At 32.8% G+C, this 24586-nt stretch overlaps 1 protein-coding gene across 1 annotated transcript; it reads left to right on the plus strand.

Moving 5' to 3' along the window:
* The first annotated feature begins 2448 nt into the window (after positions 1–2448).
* Positions 2449–7657, plus strand: LOC139896559 (kinesin-like protein KIN-7F). The gene is made up of 13 exons (XM_071879206.1): positions 2449–2877; positions 3176–3265; positions 3356–3456; positions 3554–3667; positions 3740–3821; positions 3900–3967; positions 4039–4104; positions 4187–4311; positions 4457–4793; positions 4911–5015; positions 5106–6077; positions 6160–6461; positions 7098–7657. The coding sequence occupies exons 1-13, from the start codon at positions 2658–2660 to the stop codon at positions 7417–7419; spliced, it is 2904 nt and encodes a 967-aa protein (XP_071735307.1). The 5' UTR covers positions 2449–2657; the 3' UTR covers positions 7420–7657.
* The last annotated feature ends 16929 nt before the right edge of the window (positions 7658–24586 follow it).

A 24586-nucleotide genomic window follows, 5' to 3' on the forward strand; every position in this document is an offset into this window, starting at 1 on the left:
AAATAGATATTTAAACCAATAAGTTTAATGTACGGTATCAAACAATTAATACATTGTTACCTTTTCAAGTTATAGTATATATGTATCTATTTACATATAATTGTTCGCGAATCGTCGAAAACAACCGAATGGTATTTAAATATATAAAAGTAGTTCAAAAATTTTGAGATTCAGTTTTACAGACTTTGCTTATCGTGTCGGAAATGTTAATCATACAAAGATTAAGTTTAAATTTGGTCAGAAATTTCCGGGTCATCACAGCGTTCGATTTCATTCGGGGGTCGTGTTACACTCATAAAGTCGGTATTATCGAGTCTTCCATTGTATTACTTTTCGTTATTCCTTGCCCCGCCTTGTGTGATTAATGAACTAGAGCGTGTGAGGAGAGAGTTCTTTTGGGGGGTCACCGGGATAGGGAAAAAAATATCTTGGATAAAGTGGGAGAAAGTTCTCCTACCTTATTCGGATGGGGGTTTAAACTTTGGATCTTTAAAATGCAAAAACTTGGCCCTTCTATGCAAGTGGTGGTGGCGATTTCATATCGAATCATCCTCGTTATGGGCTAAAATCATCACAAGCATATATGGGCCGACAGGTGGTTTCAGCGACAGCAGCCCATCATCGGGTCTTTCTAGTACTTGGACTAACATTTTAAATGCAGGAAAGTTAGCCAACAATCTTGGAGTCCCATTCTTGAATTCAGTTCAGCGCGTGATCGGAGACGGTACATCAACTTATTTTTGGAAGGATACGTGGTTAGGAGGCGAAAAGCTAGAACAGCAATTCAACAGGTTATTTCGATTGGAGACAAATAAAGACGCGAAGATTTCAGATCGTGTATCATGGATAAACGGACGATGCAATATAAACCGGGAATGGAGCAGAAACATTACGGGCCAAGCTAACGGTGATCTTCAAGTTCTAACAAACTTGCTTAATTCTTTTAGTGTTTCGGGCAGGGAAAATGATTCATGGAAATGGGGATTGGCCACGAATGGCAAGTTCACTACAAAAAAATTACAAAGGCTTTTAGAAGAAAAATTCCTTACGGAAGGTAGAGGTCAAAGAGAAACAATCCGGAATTATTTGGTCCCAAAAAAGGTCGAGATTTTCATTTGGAGGGTCCTTCATAAACGGATTCCGGTATTAATCGAGCTAGACAAACGAGGTGTTGATCTTCATTCGGTGCGATGCCCAATTTGCGATGACGACGTGGAGACAATTGAACACGCCTTGATTTTTTGCAAGTTAGCTTACGATATATGGTGTCGGGTGTATAAATGGTGGGGATTAGGTAACTATTCCAACCTCAGTTTAATTGAGTCCTTCTCCGGAAAAACAAGTATTCCAACGACCGAGTTAGGTTCATTGATATGGCAAGGGGTTGAATGGACGTGCGGATATTTATTATGGAGAAACCAGAACAACAAAGTTTTTAAAAATAAAAATTGGTGCGGTTCGACGGCTCTAATGAGATACAAATTATGAGTTTTGAATGGATATCTAGAAGGATTAAAGGTGTGCAACTCGATTGGCACACATGACTAATAAACCCGCACTCATACTTAACTGCTTGATTTTGTTACGCGAAGCTAACCATCATGCAACCTTCTGTCATTTTCAGTTAGTAGGATGCTAGCTGCTTGATGATATGAAGTTTATTTCGAGAATCTGTAAAAACTTTTTTATTTCGAGTGTACTTTTTCATTCTGACTCAGCTGATGTTGAGCTTTTATGTATTGTACTGGACATTGTATTCCTTCTTTTTTATCTTATAAAGTTCTGTTGCCTTTCAAAAAAAAAAAAAATTATCTATTGATGCTCCTATGATTTAACGATAACAAATAACGCGGGCAATTTCAGACCCTTAAACTAACACACCAACAAAATCCCTAAAAATAAATTTGATTCCCAGATTCATCATCATCATCTCTTCAGATTACTCTCTCTCTCACTATTCTCTCTCTCTCTCTCTCTCTCTCTCTCTCTCTCTCTCTATATATATATATATATATATATATATATATATATATATATATATATATATATATATACATTCATTCAAATCATCATCACATAAAGTACATTAACTTCTAGAGGTACGTACATTACTCGCACAACAACAATTAACCTAATCACATCCACATTATGTAATGAGGTAATTTCTCATAATTCGTATTTAATTTAAACCTAATTTGTCCATCAATTTTTAACTGACACATAATTTCATCAATGATTGTTGAAATAACATTCACAAAAGACAATGACAGTCTGTAAATTCAAAATAGGTAGCTGCGGGACCATATCTTTTATTATTCGCTTAAATACACCGTCCTCGTTGACGCTTTTTCGTCTAATTTCTTTATCATTATTTTATATAATATATCTATATATATGTATGTATATATTTATATAATAATTATAATGTTTAGGTTTATGACACAATATATGTTGCGTTGAATTGTAGCTAACTAAATTATGAATTTCACCTATTGTTTCAGATGATGATTGTTATTTGTTTGTAACTGCTTGCTGGCCCCTCTTTTATGTCATCTGGACCACTAGTACTCGATATTTTCAGCATATATATATTGTTTTTATTATTATTAGACTGTAAATTGTGATGTATAGGTTGTGAATTGTGGTTTGAGCTGAGAATGGGGGAAAATGGTGGTGGAGAGATGCGGTCAGGGGACAGTGGCGGTGGTCATGGAGAGAAGATATTTGTATCTGTGCGGTTACGGCCGTTGAATGGGCGAGAGATTGTTTCGAATGATGTGTCTGATTGGGAGTGTTTTGGTGATAATACAGTGATTTACAAAAATGGGAACCTTAGTGTGCCTGAGAGATCCATGTATCCATCTGCTTATACATTTGGTAATTTACTTTTTAAAATGTTGTTCTCATGATTTTTATAAATATTGGTGATAATTAGATTTTAATGTGATAGTCAGGGTATAGAGTATACGAATTGGAAGAATTCATAGCTGTTATCATTTTAAATTTCAAGCTAAATTGTAACAGATCTCAAATGTATATGCATTTCAGTATTCAGTACTCATCATGTGTTTCTTCATGTTTTATGTATTTGGCTGACATTTTTTTAATTTGAAGATTTTGTCAAGTGGTCATGGTATTTTATCTTCTTTCAATGATGGTGTTCAATTGGGTGCAGACAGGGTTTTCGGTTGTGATTGCTCCACAAGGCAGGTTTACCAGGATGGAGCTAAAGACGTCGTGCTATCGGTAGTCGGTGGTATCAATGGTGAGATCGACTTTTTTCTTTTCTATGTTTTATGTAAGTTTATTGCTTCAGGTTGTTAGTTGATTCGTTTTTAATTATGATTGTCGACAGCAAGTATATTTGCATATGGGCAAACGAGCAGTGGCAAGACATTCACAATGACTGGGATTACTGAGTATACGTTAGCAGACATATATGACTATGTACAAAAGGTAATCCTATAAATCTATAATCCCATTGTTTTCGCTTATACAAGGCAGTTTTTTTTCTGTTACATTCTTTCACTTATCATGACTCAAATGTATGTAGCACCCCGAGCGGGACTTTCATTTGAAATTTCAAGCCATGGAGATTTATAATGAATCTGTCAGAGATCTACTTACCACTGATGGATATCCACTAAGACTTTTAGACGATCCAGAGGTGATAAGCGTTTTAAATGTCATTTGATACATCATTTTTTTTTGTTTCTTTAATGTTGAATAATGTTAACAGAGAGGAACCATTGTCGAAAATCTCACCGAGGAAAGTGTTAGAGACTGGGATCATATGATGGAACTACTGTCCATTTGTGAAGGTGGGAACGTTTTCGAATATCTTTAGTACTAGAGTCTTAGGATTCAGTCAATTTCTAATTAAAAATGAATCATTGCAGCTCAGAGACAAAGTGGGGAGACATCACTTAATGAAACAAGCTCAAGATCACATCAAATCATCAGACTTGTAAGTGTAATGTTTTGCATAAGATCGTTGGTAAAAGGTGCTATGTCTCCTGATTAAATTATTGGATGCAGACAATTGAGAGTTCGCCCCACAATTATGTAGGCAGGGACAGCGCAAGTACACTTGTTTCTACTGTGGTATGCATGATATCAGTTTAGATCGTTGGCATATATTGAATTGGGTTACAATATTCATTTTCACTTTTGTTCTTTACTATAGAACTTTGTTGATCTTGCTGGAAGTGAGCGTGCATCCCAGTCATTGACAGCTGGTACGAGGTTAAAGGAAGGCTGCCATATAAACCGCAGTCTACTAACACTGGGAACTGTAATTCGAAAGCTAAGGTTAGTTGAATTTTCTTCTTTTTAGCTATAATTATGTCTAACCATCTGGTTTCTGATAGCCTGGTAGGAGTATCAAGTTTACATATTAGGTTAGATTTTATATGACATTCAAACGAACATATGTTTTTCTTGTGATTGGATACAGTAAGGGAAGAAGTGGACACATACCATTCAGAGACTCGAAGCTAACCCGTATACTGCAATCGTCGTTAGGAGGTAACTCTAGAACTGCTATCATCTGTACCATGAGTCCTGCACGGAGTCACGTTGAGCAATCGAGAAACACGCTTCTGTTTGCAAGCTGTGCAAAGGAAGTGAGTACTAATGCCCAGGTCAATGCGGTCATATCGGATAAAGCTTTGGTGAAACATTTGCAAAGAGAATTGGAAAGATTAGAAAACGAGTTGAAATCTCCAGGGTCTAATCGTGTACCTGAGGACACTACGGCTTTGCTACGCGAGAAAGACCGTCAACTTGAGATGGTAATCAATTTTTTTTTTAATAATTCCTAAATTGCTTATATATTGATATTGATTTGCGACAAGTTGTTACATGATAAAATCTTCTATGCCAATAACATCTGCTATTCAATTCTACAGATGCAGAAGCGAATAGAAGAATTAATCTCTGAAAGAGACGATGCTCGATCGCAAGTTCAGGATTTACTACGTGTGGTTGAAGATAATGAAAATACGTCAATACGGGTAAAGTCATGTATTCATGAGAGAATGATTCATTTGTTCGTGTGTTTTATGTCGTTTCTGATTCTTACTTTTTGTTTTTATATGTTGAAGTTAGGGCCAGACAATTACCCTCACCTGCAAGTTCAGATATCATCCGAAGCTGATAATTATATTCCAGAGACTTCAATCATGATAAATAATCGTCAATCATTCGATGGAAGCGTTAGAACTCTCGGTTCAAGTCTCTATTCTCCCAGGCGTAGCGAGAGTAGTTATGAAGAAAACTATATACGAGTTGCTGACTTAGAAGTCAACTCTGTTCCTGACAGTACTCCAATAAGGCCGATGATCAGAGTCGCACCATCGAGTGATACTGACTCGTGCCATGATTGGGATGATGTTGACGAGAAAAGTAACGGTGGTTCAAGCAATGACAGTACTCCAAATGGGTTATGCAAGGTGGTTCGCTGCATTGAATCAGATGAGTTGGTTCCAAAGGCATATATAGAATCATATAGTTCACTTCCTGATACAAAGATTAGGGTTTTTTCTCAAGCAGTGTTTCACGATGATCATATTGAAAATCGGGATACGGTAAGTTCTAAAATTGAATGTGTGTTACCTGAATCAAATGGGGATCGAGAAATAACACCATTGACTGAAGATAAAGAAGTGAAATCATCATTGAAGGTAGCTGAAACGGTGCAAGCACAGGAAGATAAACAATCAAACACCCCAACCGCAGATGACTATTTGTTAGAGTTTCGGCAACGTTTCAAATTGCCGAAAAGTAGAAGTTGTAACGAGGGCATGCATGCCACTTACTTTAACAAGCTAGAAAATAGCACTCCGCCAAATGGTTACGAACAATACTACACTGGAAGACCTCTAGGTCTCCCTACGACGAGTTGTACTTTCAACTATGGTGTAGAATTTGAAAAGGGTACCATTGATCAAAACGATATCGAAGCGGAAACGAAGACCTCCATTGAAGAGAAGGATTCGTCGGCAATAGATTCTGTCATTTCAAAACCTAAAGAACCTGCCAAGACCGAGGACGACAATCAAGACGAAGATACCCAAGTGAGTTTATGCAGCTTTTAATCATATTTTAATGTGGTTAGTGTCCAAGATTATTACTCGCTGACTGCTTTGTTACTTATAGATTTTGACCATAGAGAGGAAGAAAAGTGTGAAACATGTAGGTCTGGATCCAATTGACGATGGTTTCAGAGGTCCATCTTGGCCCTCGGAGTTCAAGAAGCTGCAGAAAGAAATTATCGAACTTTGGCATGAGTGCAATGCGTCCCTTGTGCACAGGACTTATTTCTTTTTGTTATTCAATGGAGACCCAACTGACTTCATCTACATGGAGGTTGAACGTAGACGGTTAGCCTTTGTTAAAGACATGTTTGCTCGGGTTAATGTGGCTGTAGATGATGGCCGCACTATCACACTTGCCTCCACGTAAGATCTCTCTACATATTTATTTATAATAACCAATTACGTAACAAGAAAAAAAACATTGAAAGCAAGGTTGAAAAAGACTCGAGACGGTTAGGACCTTGAAAGTTCAAGTCGGTCGAGACGAGGTTGAGACGGACGTTGACCACCGTTGACCTTTAAGTAAAAATATATCAAATATAAATATTTCAAACATAAATATTTTAAAAGTAAATGATTCACAAATAAGATTATGTGATGTTAATTTTAATAATATATATATAGGTTTTTTTATAATGTTTTCTATAATAATTATGGTGTATTTATTAATTTTTCTTCGAGGGATACTATGTTAGTCGTTTTTCCCAGCTAATTTTAAAATGGACTAGAGAGTTTTGTTTACACTAGATTAAGACCAGACAAAAAGTCAACTTTTGACTGGCGTTGACCTACTTTTCCCGACTTTGACCTGACTTTTAGTGTTGACCGACTAATTAGACATTTTTAGGGAAATGGGACGGGCTAGTCACCAGAGCGTCTCAACCTGCAACCGCCGTTTGCAACCACCATTTGCAACCATGAAAAATAGTCGGTGTTTAATGGTTCAAATAATGTATATAAAAAGATAACATTAGTCTGGTTTGGTGAATATGTTGACAGTCAAAGATCCCTACGTCGTGAAAGAGAGATGCTGACGAAGCAAATGCACAAGAAACTAATGGAACATGAGCGGGAGAGTCTGTTCCTAAGATGGGGGATCAAGTTGAACGCAAAATACAGAAGGGTTCAGTTAGCTAACAAGTTATGGAGTCAGACTGATGACATGGACCATGTGGCTGATAGTGCTGTTGTTGTAGCCAAGTTGGTTGGGCTAGTATCAGACCCTGGTCATGCCCCTAAAGAGATGTTTGGACTCAATTTCACTCCTCCAGCTTCCAGAAAAAGTTACAGTTTCAAGCGTAGCTTGATTCCTCTTTTGTAAGATCGGTTATTGGAGTAATAAGTCTTTTGAGTTTACGGTTAGTAAATCATCTTTTGGATCTATAAAATCTTAACTTGGATGTTTGACTTCTGATTATGGTAGGGTAACTGGTATGTAAATTTGATCAGCTATTAAAAGTTGTGATGTATAATAGTATCAACTGTATTGTGCATTGTTGGTTTCAAGATTTGAACTTCCTACACTTCTTGTTTGACTTTTTCACTGTTTTTGCCTCTTTGCCATTACTTTCTTGTTTGAACTATTCCAACATTTTAATTGAAATTGATATTGATATATTGGTATATATATATATATATATATATATATATATACACTAATAGTGAATGAATATAGTCGTTTATAGTGATTTAGCAGTCGTTTAGTGATTTAGCATTCGTAGTTTAACATAAAACGGTAACGTTTGGTTTTTGTTTTATTTTCTACATCATGTGGTCATCATGAGACATTCTTTTTTTCATTTTTAATTTTTCTGAATATAATCGTTTTAAAATTTTCTTACATTTTTTTCTTCAGCATGTGGTCATAACGAGACATTCTTTTTTCATTTTTAAATTTTTTTTTTTAATATAATCATTTTAAAGATTTCTTACATTTCATTTCATAAATTGTATCAATTTTCGATATTATTATTTTCAATATAAACCAACAAAAAATGTTTAATGTATATGGAGGAATCATGTATTGCCGCAAACGATTTCCCGAAAGAATACGCGAATTACCATATTATCTAATAGACAAAAGTTATGAATAGTAACTAGGGGCATTTTCGTTCTTACACCGTTTTTTTTTTTTAACTAAATTTCATTACACCAACAAAGCCCCCCCTCATTTTTTTCACAAATTCAAATCGACCCCCAAACAGAGGTGTAAAGTATCAAATAACCATTTTCATAAAAAATCTTAAATAAACTCCACCCAAATATTCAACGGGTCATATCTTCTCGCTCGCAACAAGTTAAATTTTTCCGACACCATCGTTAAACTCGAAATAATTTTAGGAACACAATGTCAGTAACTATACGCAAAACGGACGCTTTTTAAAAAACGCTAAATATTTAGGGTACTTTTCATACAAGTTGATTTTGCGTTAAATTTTTAAAAGTCGACAATTTCATAGCGAAACACGGAGATGCACATATATTGTTAACTTAAAATAACATTTAAATCTTTCACGAGTTATACCTTTTAGTTCAACTCGAGTTGCGCTTCAACGACATCATCGTTAGTCACGAAATAATTTTACAAACTAAACGCAATAAAATATATTGAAAACCGAACCCCCGGCGCGAAACGAGGGTTCGAAAACTAGTTATTATTATTATTATTATTATTATTATTATTATTATTATTATTATTATTATTATTATACATACTAAAGGGGGTGGGTTTGGGTGTCGTCCCCCATTCCCATGTCGTTTCACTCTCTCCTTTCACACTTGCAATTTTTATTATTCTCTCGTCAACTACAACCAACATACAAAAACTGCACAAAACTTCAGGAGGCTAAAACGTGAATTCCCTAACTTAAAATACAAACTCCACCCGAACACTTCGACAACTCGTTTCTTCCTGCTCGCAGCAAGTTAAATTTCACCAACCACACCGTTAAACTCAAAATATTTTTATGAACAAAACGAAACTAACTGCATTCAAAACGGACACTTTTTAAAAAACGCTAAACACAACGACAGCCCGTATCTTCCTGCTCGCCGCGAATTAAATTTTTCCGACAGCACCGTCAGAGTCGAAATAATTTTATGAACAAAACGAAACTAACTACATTCGAAACGGACACTTTTTAAAAAATGCTAAACACAACGATAGCCCGTATCATCCTGCTCGCCACGAGTTAAATTTTTTCGACAGCACCGTTAGACTCGAAATAATTTTATGAACAAAAAGAAACTAACTTACGTTCGAAACGGACACTTTTTCATAGACGCTAAAGATAACGACGTCTACAACCGCGCTTAACACATGAGCCGTTTTCCCTTCTGTAAATACATAAAGCTACGTTAAATATGAATACGCATGCCGAAAGCCCCTGCCGCATCGCGCGGGCCGGATCCGGACTAGTTTCTACTATTGAAATGATGCTTAAGTTATTTAGCGAAATCATTTTTTGATAAACGCGGGGGGCATTTTCCCTACTTGTTAATGTACAAATAAAGAAACCCACATACGTAATGCTTATATATAGTCGACTGCTTTCATTGGCCTTGTTATAATCTACAATATTTAACACATTGATTGCTTTTCTTTTTGTCATTACATTCTTGTATATAAACGGCGATACACAAACAACTATTGGAAAGAAGGTTAGAAAAGGAGTTTTCAATGAAGCATCGATGTACATATTACATACCCAGGTTTATATGGAAGACATTTGTGGCTGTATCAACGGCCGCATTGGCTGCCATGTTCATCATGCATGGATTGCTTCATGATCATCATAATTTCGTCAATCTGTTTTTAGTTGTCTTCTTCATTATCGCGCTCGTACTCATTTCTATTTGCACTGCGGTTTCAGCAGCTAAAGATTTTCTTGAACTTAAAAATTCCATTTTTAAGAAATCATCACCAACTTCAGTGGCTGAACATGAAGAAAAACTAGAGAAGCAAGTCACATCCTCTGACCAAGTTTGAGAACCTTTTTATATCTTTGATTTTTTTTTCATTGGGGTCAACGGTCAATGTACGAATGCAATTGTGATTAATGCTATACCGTATTAGATAGAATCTTTAATCGTCAATTTTTTTTATTATATGTATATGTAATATGTATATGTATGTACTATGTACTATAAGATTTAAAACCCGTATTTACAGATGGGCCTTCTTTTAAACATGTGTGACACATATTTGACATAAGACGATTATTAGACCATTATAATGGTTAGCAGTGTCATTTGACTTTTTGCACTTTTTGGATGAGTATGACGTGTTTTTTTGTTGAGTGGAGTATTGATGGTGTTTCTTTTTGGTGTTAGTTAGGAGTATTGTGATGATGTGTTAAAATATAATTGAGTTAAATATTAAAAGGGGTAAAAATAATATTTTTAAAATAATAATAAAAAAAGGGGTTACTTTTGATGTTGTAAAGAAACACTACCCTCAAAAACGCCATAAGTGACACACCAATACGGAGGAGGTTGGAGTATCTTTTGATCCACGTATTTACGAATGGTCTTAATGTTGTGTCGGATGGGTGTTTTTTTACATCGTCATGCCACTTCAAAACCCACTAATGCAGCGCAATGCAAACAAAAAATGTTGGCGTGAATGATGGTGTCACGGGAAGAAATAAGCGCTCAAAGAAAATATTAACCAATCACATTTAGCTATTATAATAATAATAATAATAATAATAATAATAATAATAATAATTATAAAATAAAATAATAAAATATATCTTCAATCACACTAAATTTGGACTTACTCTTCATTACACTTTAACATCCCATCAACACTTCAAATTCATCACTCCAACACAATTTTTACATCAACATCATACACAATAACTTGAACATTTTTAGTAATTAAAGACATAACTTGATGTTATATATAGCAAATTTTCAACAATAAGCATTTTGTATAATAGCATCTGATCTAATAATCTAATAATACATAACATAAGCAAATGAATAGTTTGAAGAAATCATAAACTGTTGAAATAAAAGATTAAGTTGAAATAGAGAATATATATATCATTTTCATCGTGATTATCCTTCGTATTCTTGAAATACAGCTTATACCGTTGATGGGAAAATCATTTTATAGCTTTTTAATTGTAGCTTATAATTTAATATGTGTGCATAAGCATAAACATTTGTTAATAAAAGAATTAATTTATTGAATGGCAAAATTTTTATCATGAAGTTAAGAAGATCTTAATTTTTAAAAAAACGAAAAACCTACCGCACAATCAATTGGGATCTTCGTATGGCGAGCTAAACTTAGAAGGTTACCAGTGAGAGTGGAATTAGCTAATCGGGGTATAGACCTCCATACGGTTCGTTGCCCCATATGTGACGAAGACATGGAATCGACTGATCATGCCTTGGTTTTATGCAAACATGCGTTTGATGTATGGGAAAGAGTGTATTGATGGTGGGGATTCGGGAATTTTGGCTCTTCAAGCATAATCAAATTATTCAATGGTGAAGTCTGTAATGGTCAAGATAGGAGTGAAAACTTAATCTGGCAGGCCGTCGAATGGGTTTGTGGGTATTTGTTATGGAAGAACCGAAACCAATAAATCTTCCAAAATACATACCGCTCGGGTTCTACTCTTCTAAATGATATTCAAGTAAAAAGCTTCGAGTGGATTTCAAAGAGATCAAAAAATTAAAGAAGACGACGGTTGATTGGCACCAATGATTGATAAACCTTTCCTTCTTTGTGTATGATAATCATAGTCGAACAGGGGTTGGTTGATGCTGATATTTGTTTCGCATAGCACTATCTGCCTCATAACAGATGTACAGATATAATTTTGATATAGTCTTTACCTTCTGATGTATACATATGTGTCATAATTTAGGTCTTGAGGTTAAGCATGGATAACATGCTCTGTTGTATCATCGTATCATTGTTTCCTTGTTAATAAAATTTCTAGCTTTACAAAAAAAAAAATTATTAATATTAATATTAATATTAATATTAACATAATATAACTAACTATAAAGGAATAGAGTTGAAAAAGGGGAATCGATCTAAATAGTGTTAGATCTCCTTTATGTGATGACAACCTTGACACAATGGATCATGCCGTGATTTTTTGTTCGTATGCGCATGATATTTGGACTCGGGTTTTTAATTGGAGGGGGCTGGGTGCTTTTTCGAATCTTAGTTTCAACGAGATTCTTAGAGGCAATTCCGGTTCTTTGATGTCTACATTCGGGAAGAATATTTGGCAAGCTATTGAATGGATAAGTGTATACTACATTAATTTGGAAGAATCGTAACAACAAAGTTTTTCGTGAAAATTCGTGGAGTGCTTCGGTTACTCTCAATGAAATCCAATTCAAATCTTTCGAATGGATCTCACTTAGATCAAGAGGAAAAAAATTAGAATGGCTTACTTAGTTGAGTAGCCCGCATTCTTATCTCTCGTGTTAGCTTAGAAATGTATTGGTTGCTCACTTTGCAACTTATAATTGTGAGGTAATGATAAATCCACATGTGTTTTTGATACATCCACTTTTTTAATACACTAGATATTTATACTGTACAACTATTACTGCATAATTATGAGTGGATCTATCAAATAATCAAGTGGATATATCACCTCCCATATTCGTGTTGCAATTTTGGACATTGTATACTTGTTATTGTGATTAATAAAATTACCTTGCTTTAAAAAAAATTAAAAAAATACAAAGATAATCTAACTAATAAAAAGGAAAAAACATTTCAAAAGCAAAAGAAAAAGTGGATAATATTATAATTCAGTAGGCTTATAACTACCTTTAGTGGCCTAGTTCTTGACTGTAGACTAATAAGTATATAGAGAGAATATATTTAGTGTGTGTTTTATAAACTCATAACACACATATTTATACTCAAAAAATCTACTATACAATATCTATAACAATAATAAAATTACATCCAATTTAACTTTTATAACACTCCCCCTTGGATGACAATTTTATTAGAGAATAACTAGTACTGCCTCGTTAAAAACCTTGCTAAAGAAAACCCATTGGGATAAAACTTTAGCTAAGGGAAAAAGAGTGCAGCACAGAGTTGACTTCCCCTCAAGTAGGCAACGCCTGAATTGTTACATCATTTGAACATGCCTCATGCCAATATTATGAATGTGTGTTCTGAAAATAGCAGTTGGAAGTGCTTTGGTGAAAAGGTCAGCAGAGTTTTTGCTGGACTGAACATATCTCATTTCAATCTGGTTGTCCTTAATGAGATTTTGAGTGTATGAGAAGAATCTAGGAGGTATGTGTTTTGTTCGGTCACTTTTGATATACCCTTCTTTCATCTGTGTTATGCAAGCTACATTATCTTCATAGATAGTTGTTGGACTTTTATCGCGTTCTAGTCTACAAGAATCAGTAATGAGTTGTGTCATTGATCTCAACCAAAAACATTCCCGAGTAGCTTCATGTAATGCAATCACTTCGGCATGATTTGATGATGTTGCAACAAGTGTTTGTTTTTGAAAACGCCATGATATTGCGGTACCTCCATTTAGGAATACATATCCATTTTGAGATTTAGCTTTATGTTGATCAGATAAATAACCTGCATCTGCATAACCAACCAAAACTTGTTTCGATTCGTTAGAATAAAATAATCCTAAATCAGTAGTTCCTCGAAGGTATCGAAATATGTGTTTGATCCCATTCCAGTGTCTTTTGGTAGAAGCTGAGCTGAACCTTGCCAACAAATTAACTGCAAAAGAAATGTCAGGTCTTGTACAATTTGTAAGATAAATAAGAGCTCCAATTGCACTAAGATATGGTACTTCTGGTCCTAGGATATCTTCATGATCTTCACAGGGACGAAATGGATCAGTGTCAACATTAAGTGATCTAACAACCATAGGAGTACTTAATGGTTTTGCCTTGTCCATATTAAAATGTTTTAAAATCTTTTCAGTATATGTTGTTTGATGTACAAGTAAACCATTAGGCATATGTTCAATTTGTAAACCAAGGCAATACTTGGTTTTTCCGAGATCTTTCATTTCAAATTCTCTTCTTTAGAAGTTGAATGGCTTCATGGATCTCTTTATTTGTACCTATGATATTAAAATCATCAACAAAAACAGCTATGATCACATAGCCGGATGTTGTTTTCTTAATGAAAACACATGGGCAAATAAGATTATTGGTATACCTTTTGCTTATCAAGTAATCACTTAATCGTTTATACCACATGCGACCAGATTGTTTCAACCCATATAAAGACCTTTGTAACTTAATTGAGTACATATCTTTGGGTTTTGCATTGGTTGCTTCTGATACCTTAAATCCTTCAGGTATCTTCATATATATATATATATATATATATATATATATATATATATATATATATATATATATATATATATATATATATATATATATATATATCACTATCAAGTGATCCATATAGATAAGCAGTCATAACATCCATGAGATGCATTTCTAAATTTTTTAGAAACTGCCAGGCTGATTAAGTATCTAAAAGTAATTGCATTCATAACAGGAGAATAAGTTTCCTCATAATCAATTCCTGGTCTTTGAGAAAAACCTTGAGCTACAAGTCTAGCTTTATACCTTGTAACTTCATTTTTCTCATTTCTCTTTCGCACAAAAACCCATCTATATCCCACAGGTTTCACATCTTTAGGTGTGAGAATGATACATTCGAAAACTTTTTTTTATTGAGCGATTCAAATTCAGCTCGTGTTGCTCCTTTCCAATGATTCCAATCATGTCTATTTTGACATTCCATGACAGATTTTGGTTCTGAATCATCATCATTATTCATGATGTCATATGCAACATTATATGAAAATATCTCATCAAGATTTTTCATTTCATTTCGGTTCCATAATATTTTTGAATGTGCATAATTGATTGAAAATTTCGTATTGACATTATCAATCTCCTCTGCAGAAGGATTATTGAATTGTGGTTCTTCTTGAACACTTTCTTTTACCTCATTATCAGCTGATTTTCTTTTTCGAGAATTTTTATCTTTTGAACCAATTGGTCTCCCACGTTTCTGGCGTGGCAAAGACTCAAAAGTGACATTATTGCCAGCTTTTGAAATTTCAATTCGAGCTAAAGCATTTGCTGCTGGTATATATGATTTAGTAACTCTTTTTTTTATCTGTAAATGCATCAGGCAATTTATCCGCAAGTTCTTGCATATGCATTATATTTTTTTTTAAACTTTGGTCTCGCATTCTTTTGTACGAGGATCAAGATACATTAATTGAGGTTCACACCATGAAACATCATTTTCTTTATTTTTATTTCTCCCCCTAATCTAGGGAACATTATCTCATTAAAGTGACAATCAGTAAAACGTGCCGTAAAAATATCACCCGTCATGGGTTCAATATATCTTATGATTGAAGATGTTTCATATCCAACATATATTCCCATCCTTCTTTGAGGACCCATTTTAGTGCGTTGTGGTGGTGCGATAGGAACATAAACCGCACAACTAAATGTTCTAAGATGGAAAATATTTGGCTCTCGACCAAAATTAAGTGGGTAATGGAGAATATTTATGACTTGCACTTGGTTTAATGCGAATTAATATCGCATCATGTAAATTTACATGTCCCCATATAAATATTGAGAGTTTTGTACTCATTACCAATTGTCTAGTTATTAGCTGCAAGCGTTTATCTATTGATTCAGCTAAACTAATTTTGTGTATGCACATGAGCAACTGGATGTTCAACAACAATCCCTGTAGACATATAATAATCATTAAATGCTTGAGATGTTAACTCACCAGCATTATCAAGTTTCATCCTTTTAATGGTGTAATCAGAATAATGTGTTCTCAATTTAATAATTTGTGCAAGAAACTTTGCAAATGCCATATTATGGCTTGATAACACACAAACATGAGACCATCCACTAGATGCGTCTATTAGAACTATTAAATATCAAAATGGTCCACATGATGGATGAATTAGTCCATATATATAACCTTGAATTCTTTCAAGAAACATTGGTGATTCTTTCTCAATATTCTTTTCATTAATCACCATATGTGTTTTTCATTAATCACCATATGTGCTTTTCATTAATCACCGTATGTGCTTTTTCATTAATCCTTTTCATCATATATCCTTTTCACCATATGCGTTTTTAATCATATGCGCTGTGTTTTCATCATATGCACTTTTCGGTGCTACATAGATATCTCTCATTTTCGGTTATCATTGACTGATAATCATATCCATTATGATATATATCAGAGAAACTTAACAAATTTCTCTTTGATTTGGGAGAAAACAAGGCATTGTTTATTAAAAAATTCGTACCATTTGATAATATGAATTTTTGCCTTTTTCGTTCCTTATATCAAGTTTGTAAGACCTGATATAGTATTTATAATTCTTTCATTTAATTTAAATCAATGAAATATTTCTTAGATTTGATCATATTGTGTATGTTACCACTATCTGCAATACATAAGTCTTTACCATTTAATTAATGTTGTATTTCAGCAGGATTCATACTAAAACTTCAAATAAGATAAGCAAATAATGAGTTATATTTCAGCAAGATAATCAAATTATATTACATGCAAACAAGTTACAATCTGAAGTACATAAAAGATAACACTTAATAAACATATGCGTTATGGTCTAAAACTATTAATTTATGAGTGATACATAACAAGCTAGGCATCTTAGAAAATTCAAACCATTCAAGTCTCAAAGTAGCTTAGGGTTTATTTAATCAAGATTTTTCAACAGATTCACTCTCGTTTTCTTTTCTTTTGGGACTTATTTGTAGAGCTAAACAAGATGTTCATGTATTCAAGAAATACTAGACTGATGATCCACGTTACCAGATCATTAATAAGAATCTCAAGGATTCTTATAAGAGCGTCTACTAACATCTTCAATTTTATTCTTTCATGGATCACCGTTATTTCTTGATAATTAATATCGTATCTATCTTTGAGTATTTTTCATAATACATTTGGATCTTCGATAATATAATATGTAGATTCTAAGGACTCGTCAATATGTTTGCTAAGAAAAATACATGCTATTGATTTCTCTTGTTCGTAACAATTGTTATTTTCATTCAGGGTTTCTAAAATACCGATTGATTCGAGATGTTTTTCTACATTCATAACCCATGTTAAGTAGTTGTTCCCACTTGATTCTAAAGGAGCAAATTTAAGCCTTTTCAAATTTAACATTTTCTATTATAAAAAAGATGAACAACATAAATCATAATCATAATCAACTTCTATTCATAGACAAATAATAAAATAAAATTAGAATCATTTTAAATTCATAAGTAGCAAACAACAGAATAATGGTATGATTACAAATAATAAAACCATAAGGGAAGGATAGAATATAGGTTCATATTATATTATTAATAATATTATTATAATATATATTAAGTTATAATATATATTATTATAATATATTTTTCTTATTTTAACTTTTAAGATTTACTTTTAATAAAAATACAAACTACTTTTTCTTATTTTAACTTTTAAGATTTACTTTTAATAAAAATACAAACTACTTTTTCTTATTTTAACTTTTAAGATTTACTTTTAATAAAAATACAAACTACTTTTTTCTTATTTTAACTTTTAAGATTTACTTTTAATAAAAATACAACTACTTTTTCTTATTTTAACTTTTAAGATTTACTTTTAATAAAAATACAAACTACTTTTTCTTATTTTAACTTTTAAGATTATAAATTTAAGAATAAACATTAGTATGCATGAAATAAATAATGATTAATTGCATAAGTAATCATAAATGTTAGATAACATATAAAGACCCCATCGTATTCGTATTGATCGGAATTAATCTCGACCCATGGTACCGTGTTGTCAAATGACGTGTTGCGTACATAAAGTACCGTGTTGTCAAATGACGTGTTGCGCACAATCATGAGGTCTTATTAACATAAATATAAATGTTAGTGAAGTTAATAAGAGTTAGATTACAGAAAATATAATTCAGGCGGTATAACCGACCATATATAACTTAAATAACATAAATATAAATGTTAGTGAAGTTAATAAAAGTTAGATTACAGAAAATATAATTCAGGCGGTATAACCGACCATATATAACTTAAATAACATAAATATAAATGTTAGTGAAGTTAATAAAAGTTAGATTACAGAAATATAATTCAGGCGGTATAACCGACCATATATAACTTAAATAACATAAATATAAATGTTAGTGAAGTTAATAAAAGTTAGATTACAGAAATATAATTCAGGCGGTATTACCGACCATATATAACTTAAATAACATAAATATAAATGTTAGTGAAGTTAATAAAAGTTAGATAATTTCTTACCTTGATTAGTGACGTGTGCTTGCTTAGATAAACCTTGATTATACGGAGCACTTCGTGCTGATAACGTGTTATAATTCAGTAGGCTTATAACTACCTTTAGTGGCCTAGTTCTTGATTGTAGACTAATAAGTATATAGAGAGAATATGAGAGAATATGAGAGAATATATTTAGTGTGTGTTTTATAAACTCATAACACACATATTTATACTCAAAAAATCTACTATACAATATCTATAACAATAATAAAATTAACATCCAATTTAACTTTTATAACAGATAATAATAAATGAAAATAGGAAAAGAAATGGCTGATATATCATCATAATATCACCAAGAAAATAAAGGGAAAAATAATAATTGAATTTTGGTCTCCTAGGATCTATGCATGGGCAAAGTAGCAACCGGCCATTAACACTTGTTTTAATACTGCGAGCACCGGTTATTATTTAACTACTAAACGTAACATTTTTTAATAAAGATATTATAAAGAATTTTTCTAATGACAACCCTAAGGGCTGTCATTAAGAGGTTTAGACATGCTTTAAGATGCTTGTAAATTTAAAATAGTCAACCCACTTCCTGCAAATAACTTCCCACAACCGTCACATTGTACCACATGTTATGCATACTTTTAATTCTTAATGACAGCCCTAAGGGTTGTCATTAGAAAAATTCTATTATAAATAGTGAACAATAGTTGTTTTAGTATATATGTTTATGTTAATGTTAATGTTTTAATGACATTAATATAAATTATTATTTAATATTTAATTCATTATCAGTCTTTATTGATTGTATTACTATAAATATTACTAAGCGGATATTTCAATTTACTTGTAATAGAGCGCTTACAGTAGGTGAAAGTTGTAGTTGCAGTACTAAAATTACATTCACAAACCCATTTATTTCTACGTTGCTGTCGTTGCATGATGCAAGTATGCAACATTAACAGATTACACACTGCAACATATTTATACATTCTTTTAATTCCACTCATCGTATATTCGTATATGATATCAAATTTTTTTAGTGCTTCAATAATCCAAGGGTATTATCTTCCCTTCCATACTCCACATTCTCAGTATATGTAAGATTTCATAACTTAATATCAAATAAAAGATACACAAACATTAGCTAGACTTATAAATTGTATCTTAGACTATGTTTTTAACTTTAGTTAATTAGGGTTTTTATTTTCACTACAAGAAAAGTGAACATTCCCGACGACACTTTTCCCGACGACATGTGTCGTCGGGATTAATACCGCAAAACGACAAAAAATTCACTTCTTTGTCAGACTGTTCGTAGTTTTTTGTTGACCGACCTATCCCGACGACATGTCGTCTGGATAGAAGGTACAATAAATTTTCGTTTCCCTCCAGGTAATTTTCGTTTCCCTCCATATGCCCGGTCAACGAAATTCAATTTATTAAATTTCCGATCCAGACGACGTGTCGTCGGGAAAGGGTCGTCGGGAAAAGTACTGGGATCAAATCCCCTTCCCTGCCTTCTGCTACTTCACTTTTTAGAAACTAAAACCCACAAAATTCCTCTCAAGCACACCGACGATTTTCAACAGAATTGGAAGGTTTCTTCATTGTTTTAGCTTTCCCCACCAATTTCTCCTAAAACCCGCTCCAAGGTATGATTTATCTATCTCTTTCTTTTCTTTTCCTTTTTTATTTTCGAGATATTGTTGCTCAACCTGATTTTTGTTTTTTTTTTGATTTAAGGTTTTAATCCGTATGCTTTAACTCGTTTCTTGCGATTTTGTGATGATTTATGAAGTTAGGGTTTGTATGTAGGTAATTTATTAAAGATTAAAGTTAAGGTTTGTGTTTAATTGTTAGATTTATTTATGATGCTAGGTTTTTATTTAGTTAATTTATCAAAGATTAAAGTTAGGGTTGGTGTTTAATTGTTAGATTTATGAAGTTAGGGTTTGTGTTTAGTTAATTTGTTAAAAGATCGTTAGTTAATTTGTTAAAAGATTATTAGTTAGTATTTGTTAAAATATTGGTAGTTGTCATATGAACATTCAATTAAGTAATTATCATCATGTTAGCAATTCGTAAAGCTTCTGCTAACATCAAGTAATTTCTCACCTCTGTGAATTGAAATAATACCTGCAAATTGATTTCTTCTATATATGTATCATTTTTAATAGATACAATTCATGAAAGATCTGCCTTAAATAGAAAATAAATTCTAGTGTTTGATTGTATGTACTTGTAACGTAAGGAAGATATTTTCTTTTTTGTATTCTGTGGTAACAACGAAGACTCAAACCAATATTGGTTGGTTCCAAAACCATGTTTCAAATGACGCATTGAAAGGCTCGATGAAGCCTAGAACAAGTGAAACAAAAAACTTACATGTAAAGAAAATCGAAAAGAAACTACCTCGACCTGCTATTCCATTAGCTTGTACGGGGATAAAAACTTCTAAAGCAGAGGTGAATATCAACTATATCTTGAATCTTGATATACAACTATATTACCTTTGTTATTATGCTGAATATTAAATATTAAATGATTATTAATATTATTATTGATTACATGGTGATTTATCACGTATCAGAAATGGTTTTTTTTATCATATTATTGATGCATTGTATATTAAGTTTACTTGCACACATGCATTTTGCACTATTATGTTAGAACTATCTCACAAAGTTAATGAACATGTATTTAATTATGACAATGCGGCTACAAAGGAAAAAGAGATCCAAGTGAGGAAAAGGTAATTATTTATGTTGTGTAAGCTCTACACGTAAGTTTATAGGCCTACCACACGTTGCTAAATATTTTACGTTATGCGCGTTTTCTGTTTTTCAGCACCGTTAAGGATTTACGCTGAAACACATAAAAGTGAAACCGAAACTTTAGTGGAACAAACTGAACAAAGTATCGGGGCGACCCATATTGACACCGAATTGAATGAACGTCAGAAGCCAATGATATATTTGTTTCTTGTCAAACACTTAAAACTAACGACAATAGTACCAACTCCGGACCCCGTACAACCTTTTCTCCCAAGCTACATCTATTTGACTTTGGTTAATTGTTTCTACGCCTGGCAATCGGGTCGGGTCAAAACGGGTTTGGGTCATTTTTACCCATAACTGATTTCTTCTAAATATGGATCATTTTTAGTAGATGAACATTTTATGCTATTATGTTAAAACTATCCCACATAGTTAATGAACATCTTCTTAATTAGGACAATGCGGCTACAAAGGAAAAAAAAGATATCCAAATGAGGAAAAGGTGTTTATTTATATTGTGTAACCTCTACAAGTAGGTTTGTAGACCTATCGCATGTTGCTAAATATTTTACGTTATGTGTGATTTCTGTTTTCAGCACCGTTAAGGATTTACGATCTGAAAAAACTGTCAAAGCTCGGATTCCTGTGTCCAGAAACCCTCTTCCTAGAGTACATTCGAGTATTAACAGGTTGGTAACATTATCAAAATTCGGTTATATAATTTATTGAACTCATGTGTGCTTTTAACTTCTTTTATATTTTTTATCCAGGCCAAAACAGAGTAAGAGTTCAAGCAAGGGACTTGATATTCAAAACGCCAATGGTTTCAGCTTTAAGACTGGTCAACGAGCAGAAAATAGAAAAGAGGTAAGTATTGTGCATTTGATAATTTAAATTAACAATTCATAAATAATGGCACCAACAGTTGTATATTAGTGTATCTTTTATGTGAGTTTGTGCTAAGTTATGTGAAATTTGATATTTGATTGGAGCAGGTATCCAACAAGAACGGTGATGTGCAATTAGTTGATTTTATTGAAAGCTATTTATTAGGTGAACAGGTATAATTCCACCTTTAATTCAACTATATCTTGAAGTGCTAGGCTTTCGACTGTTATAAATGGTGATTTGTTATACTTCACGCCTACTATGCTTGGTTCAATTGTAAAAATTTCAGTTTTGATAATGACTACTATTGTTTTGTTTGATTGTTAATTATTATGTTTTTGAGTTCATATATATATATATATATATATATATATATATATATATATATATATATATATATATATATATATATATATATATATATATATATATATATATATATATATATATATATATATATATAATAGATATGCTTTGTTTTGACCGTTTTTAATGTTTATACATTTGTTGCAGGGAGATGCAGTTACAATAATGATGTTTATACAATAGTTTGACTAAGCTGGTTATTAGTTACACTAATAGTTAATAAAGATGCGGCTTGTTAGTTTGTATTCTAGAAATAGAATGATATAAAGATGCAACTTATTAGCTACAATAAATGTTATTGTTTAGGATTATACCAAATGTTATTGTTTAGGATTATATTTGAATTTTGAACGATTTGTAATCTTTTGAATGATGTTAATATTTGTGATGTTATTTTAAATGTTTATCATTTACATTTATTTATATTTATTATATTATGGTTTGTTTTTTGTTTTGAACAACTATGCAGAAATTGTATTTTGTGTAACCAATTCGGCTGGACAATAGCTGTTTTGAAGCTGCTGCAAAAAAAATTAATACAAGCTTTCCAGACGACATGTCGTCGCAAACGGGTCGTCGCGAAAGGTGAATTTGACCAAAAATGTCAAAATCAGTCAACAATTGACTTTTTCATGTCTGGCGACATGTCGTCGTAAAAAGTCGTCGCGAAAGGAGCCACTTGATCTTTGACTGTGTCAGTCAAAGTGGGTCCCACCGTCGTCGGGATAGACGCAAAACGGGCGTCGGGAAAACCTTTTCGGACGAGGCTTTAGGAACGACACATAAGCGACGACATGTCGTCGGGATAGGGCTTTCTAGACGACATGTCGTCGCAAAATGTCGTCTGGAAAGGGCTCATTTGTTGTAGTGTTTATATCTATGATGTGCTGATGAATATTAGCTATTTAGCTATAACTAGAAAAAAATTCGACCGCGCGTTGCTGCGATTGTATTCGACGTGCGGTCGAATTTGGATATACGTTGTTTGGCACCTAATATATCTAGTAGGTTGGGTTGTTTGTTGGATGTAATATAGCCCGAAATATTTAGTTTTTTTTAACGGTGTCCGTTTCGCGTATAGTTAGTCGCGTTGTGTTCGTAAAATTATTTCGAGTTGAACGGTGGTCTCGGAAAAATTTAACTCGCACCTAGCGAGAATATAGGGCCCGTTATTTTTTTTAACGATGTCCATTTCACGTATAGTTAGTCCCGTTGGGTTCGTGAGATTTTTTCGAGTTGAACGGTGGTCTCGGAAAAATTTAACTCGCACCGAGCGAGAAGATAGGGCCCGTTATAAATTCGGGTGGAGTAAGTTTCTTTTATTTTAATAAAATTATATATTTACACTTCTACCAAAAAAAAAAAAACGTAAAGTTGAAGGGTCGTGTAATTTGAGCGGAAGTTGAGGAATCGTTTGTAGTGTGAACGTAAACTCAAAACGACGATTCGTTAAAACTAAAACGACCAAAATTCGGTCGACTAATAGTATATAGAGATAATAATAATAATAATAATAATAATAATAATAATAATAATAATGTAATTCTTAATGTAAGTATATAAGTAAAATAATCTTATTTTACGTAAATTTCATAAGCAGTAGAATCTTAATAAATAATAATCCATCCATTTTACGTATAATAAGAGATTATTTATTCATCAATTTGTTTGCTCACTAGGAAGGGTTAACGATACCTTTTTTTAAATATGTTAGAGCATATTATATTATTTAAAATCTGATCAAAGGGTCATTCGTCTGGCGGTATCGTGATGACCCTTGCAACTAAAAAGTTCAAGTCCTGTTGTGAACATATATTCCGTAGATTATTGTAAATATTCGCGTAACAGGTGTATATGTTTACCTTTTAAAAAATATTTAAAATTTAAAATCATTGTTGTATTTTTCATTTTTTATCGACGGTCATAAGATTATTCGTTACGCTTGGTGGTGTGTGTTTGTTTTTGATAATGTGCGGTGTGGGTTGAAAATGTGAAGTTATGGTGTGTGAGTTTGAGTGTTGATTGAGAATGTTATGATGACGTGGTAACATATGATTAAGTTTAATAAAAAGGAATAAAATT

Source organism: Rutidosis leptorrhynchoides, chromosome 3, assembly GCF_046630445.1.
Source record: "Rutidosis leptorrhynchoides isolate AG116_Rl617_1_P2 chromosome 3, CSIRO_AGI_Rlap_v1, whole genome shotgun sequence".
NCBI lineage: Eukaryota > Viridiplantae > Streptophyta > Magnoliopsida > Asterales > Asteraceae > Rutidosis > Rutidosis leptorrhynchoides.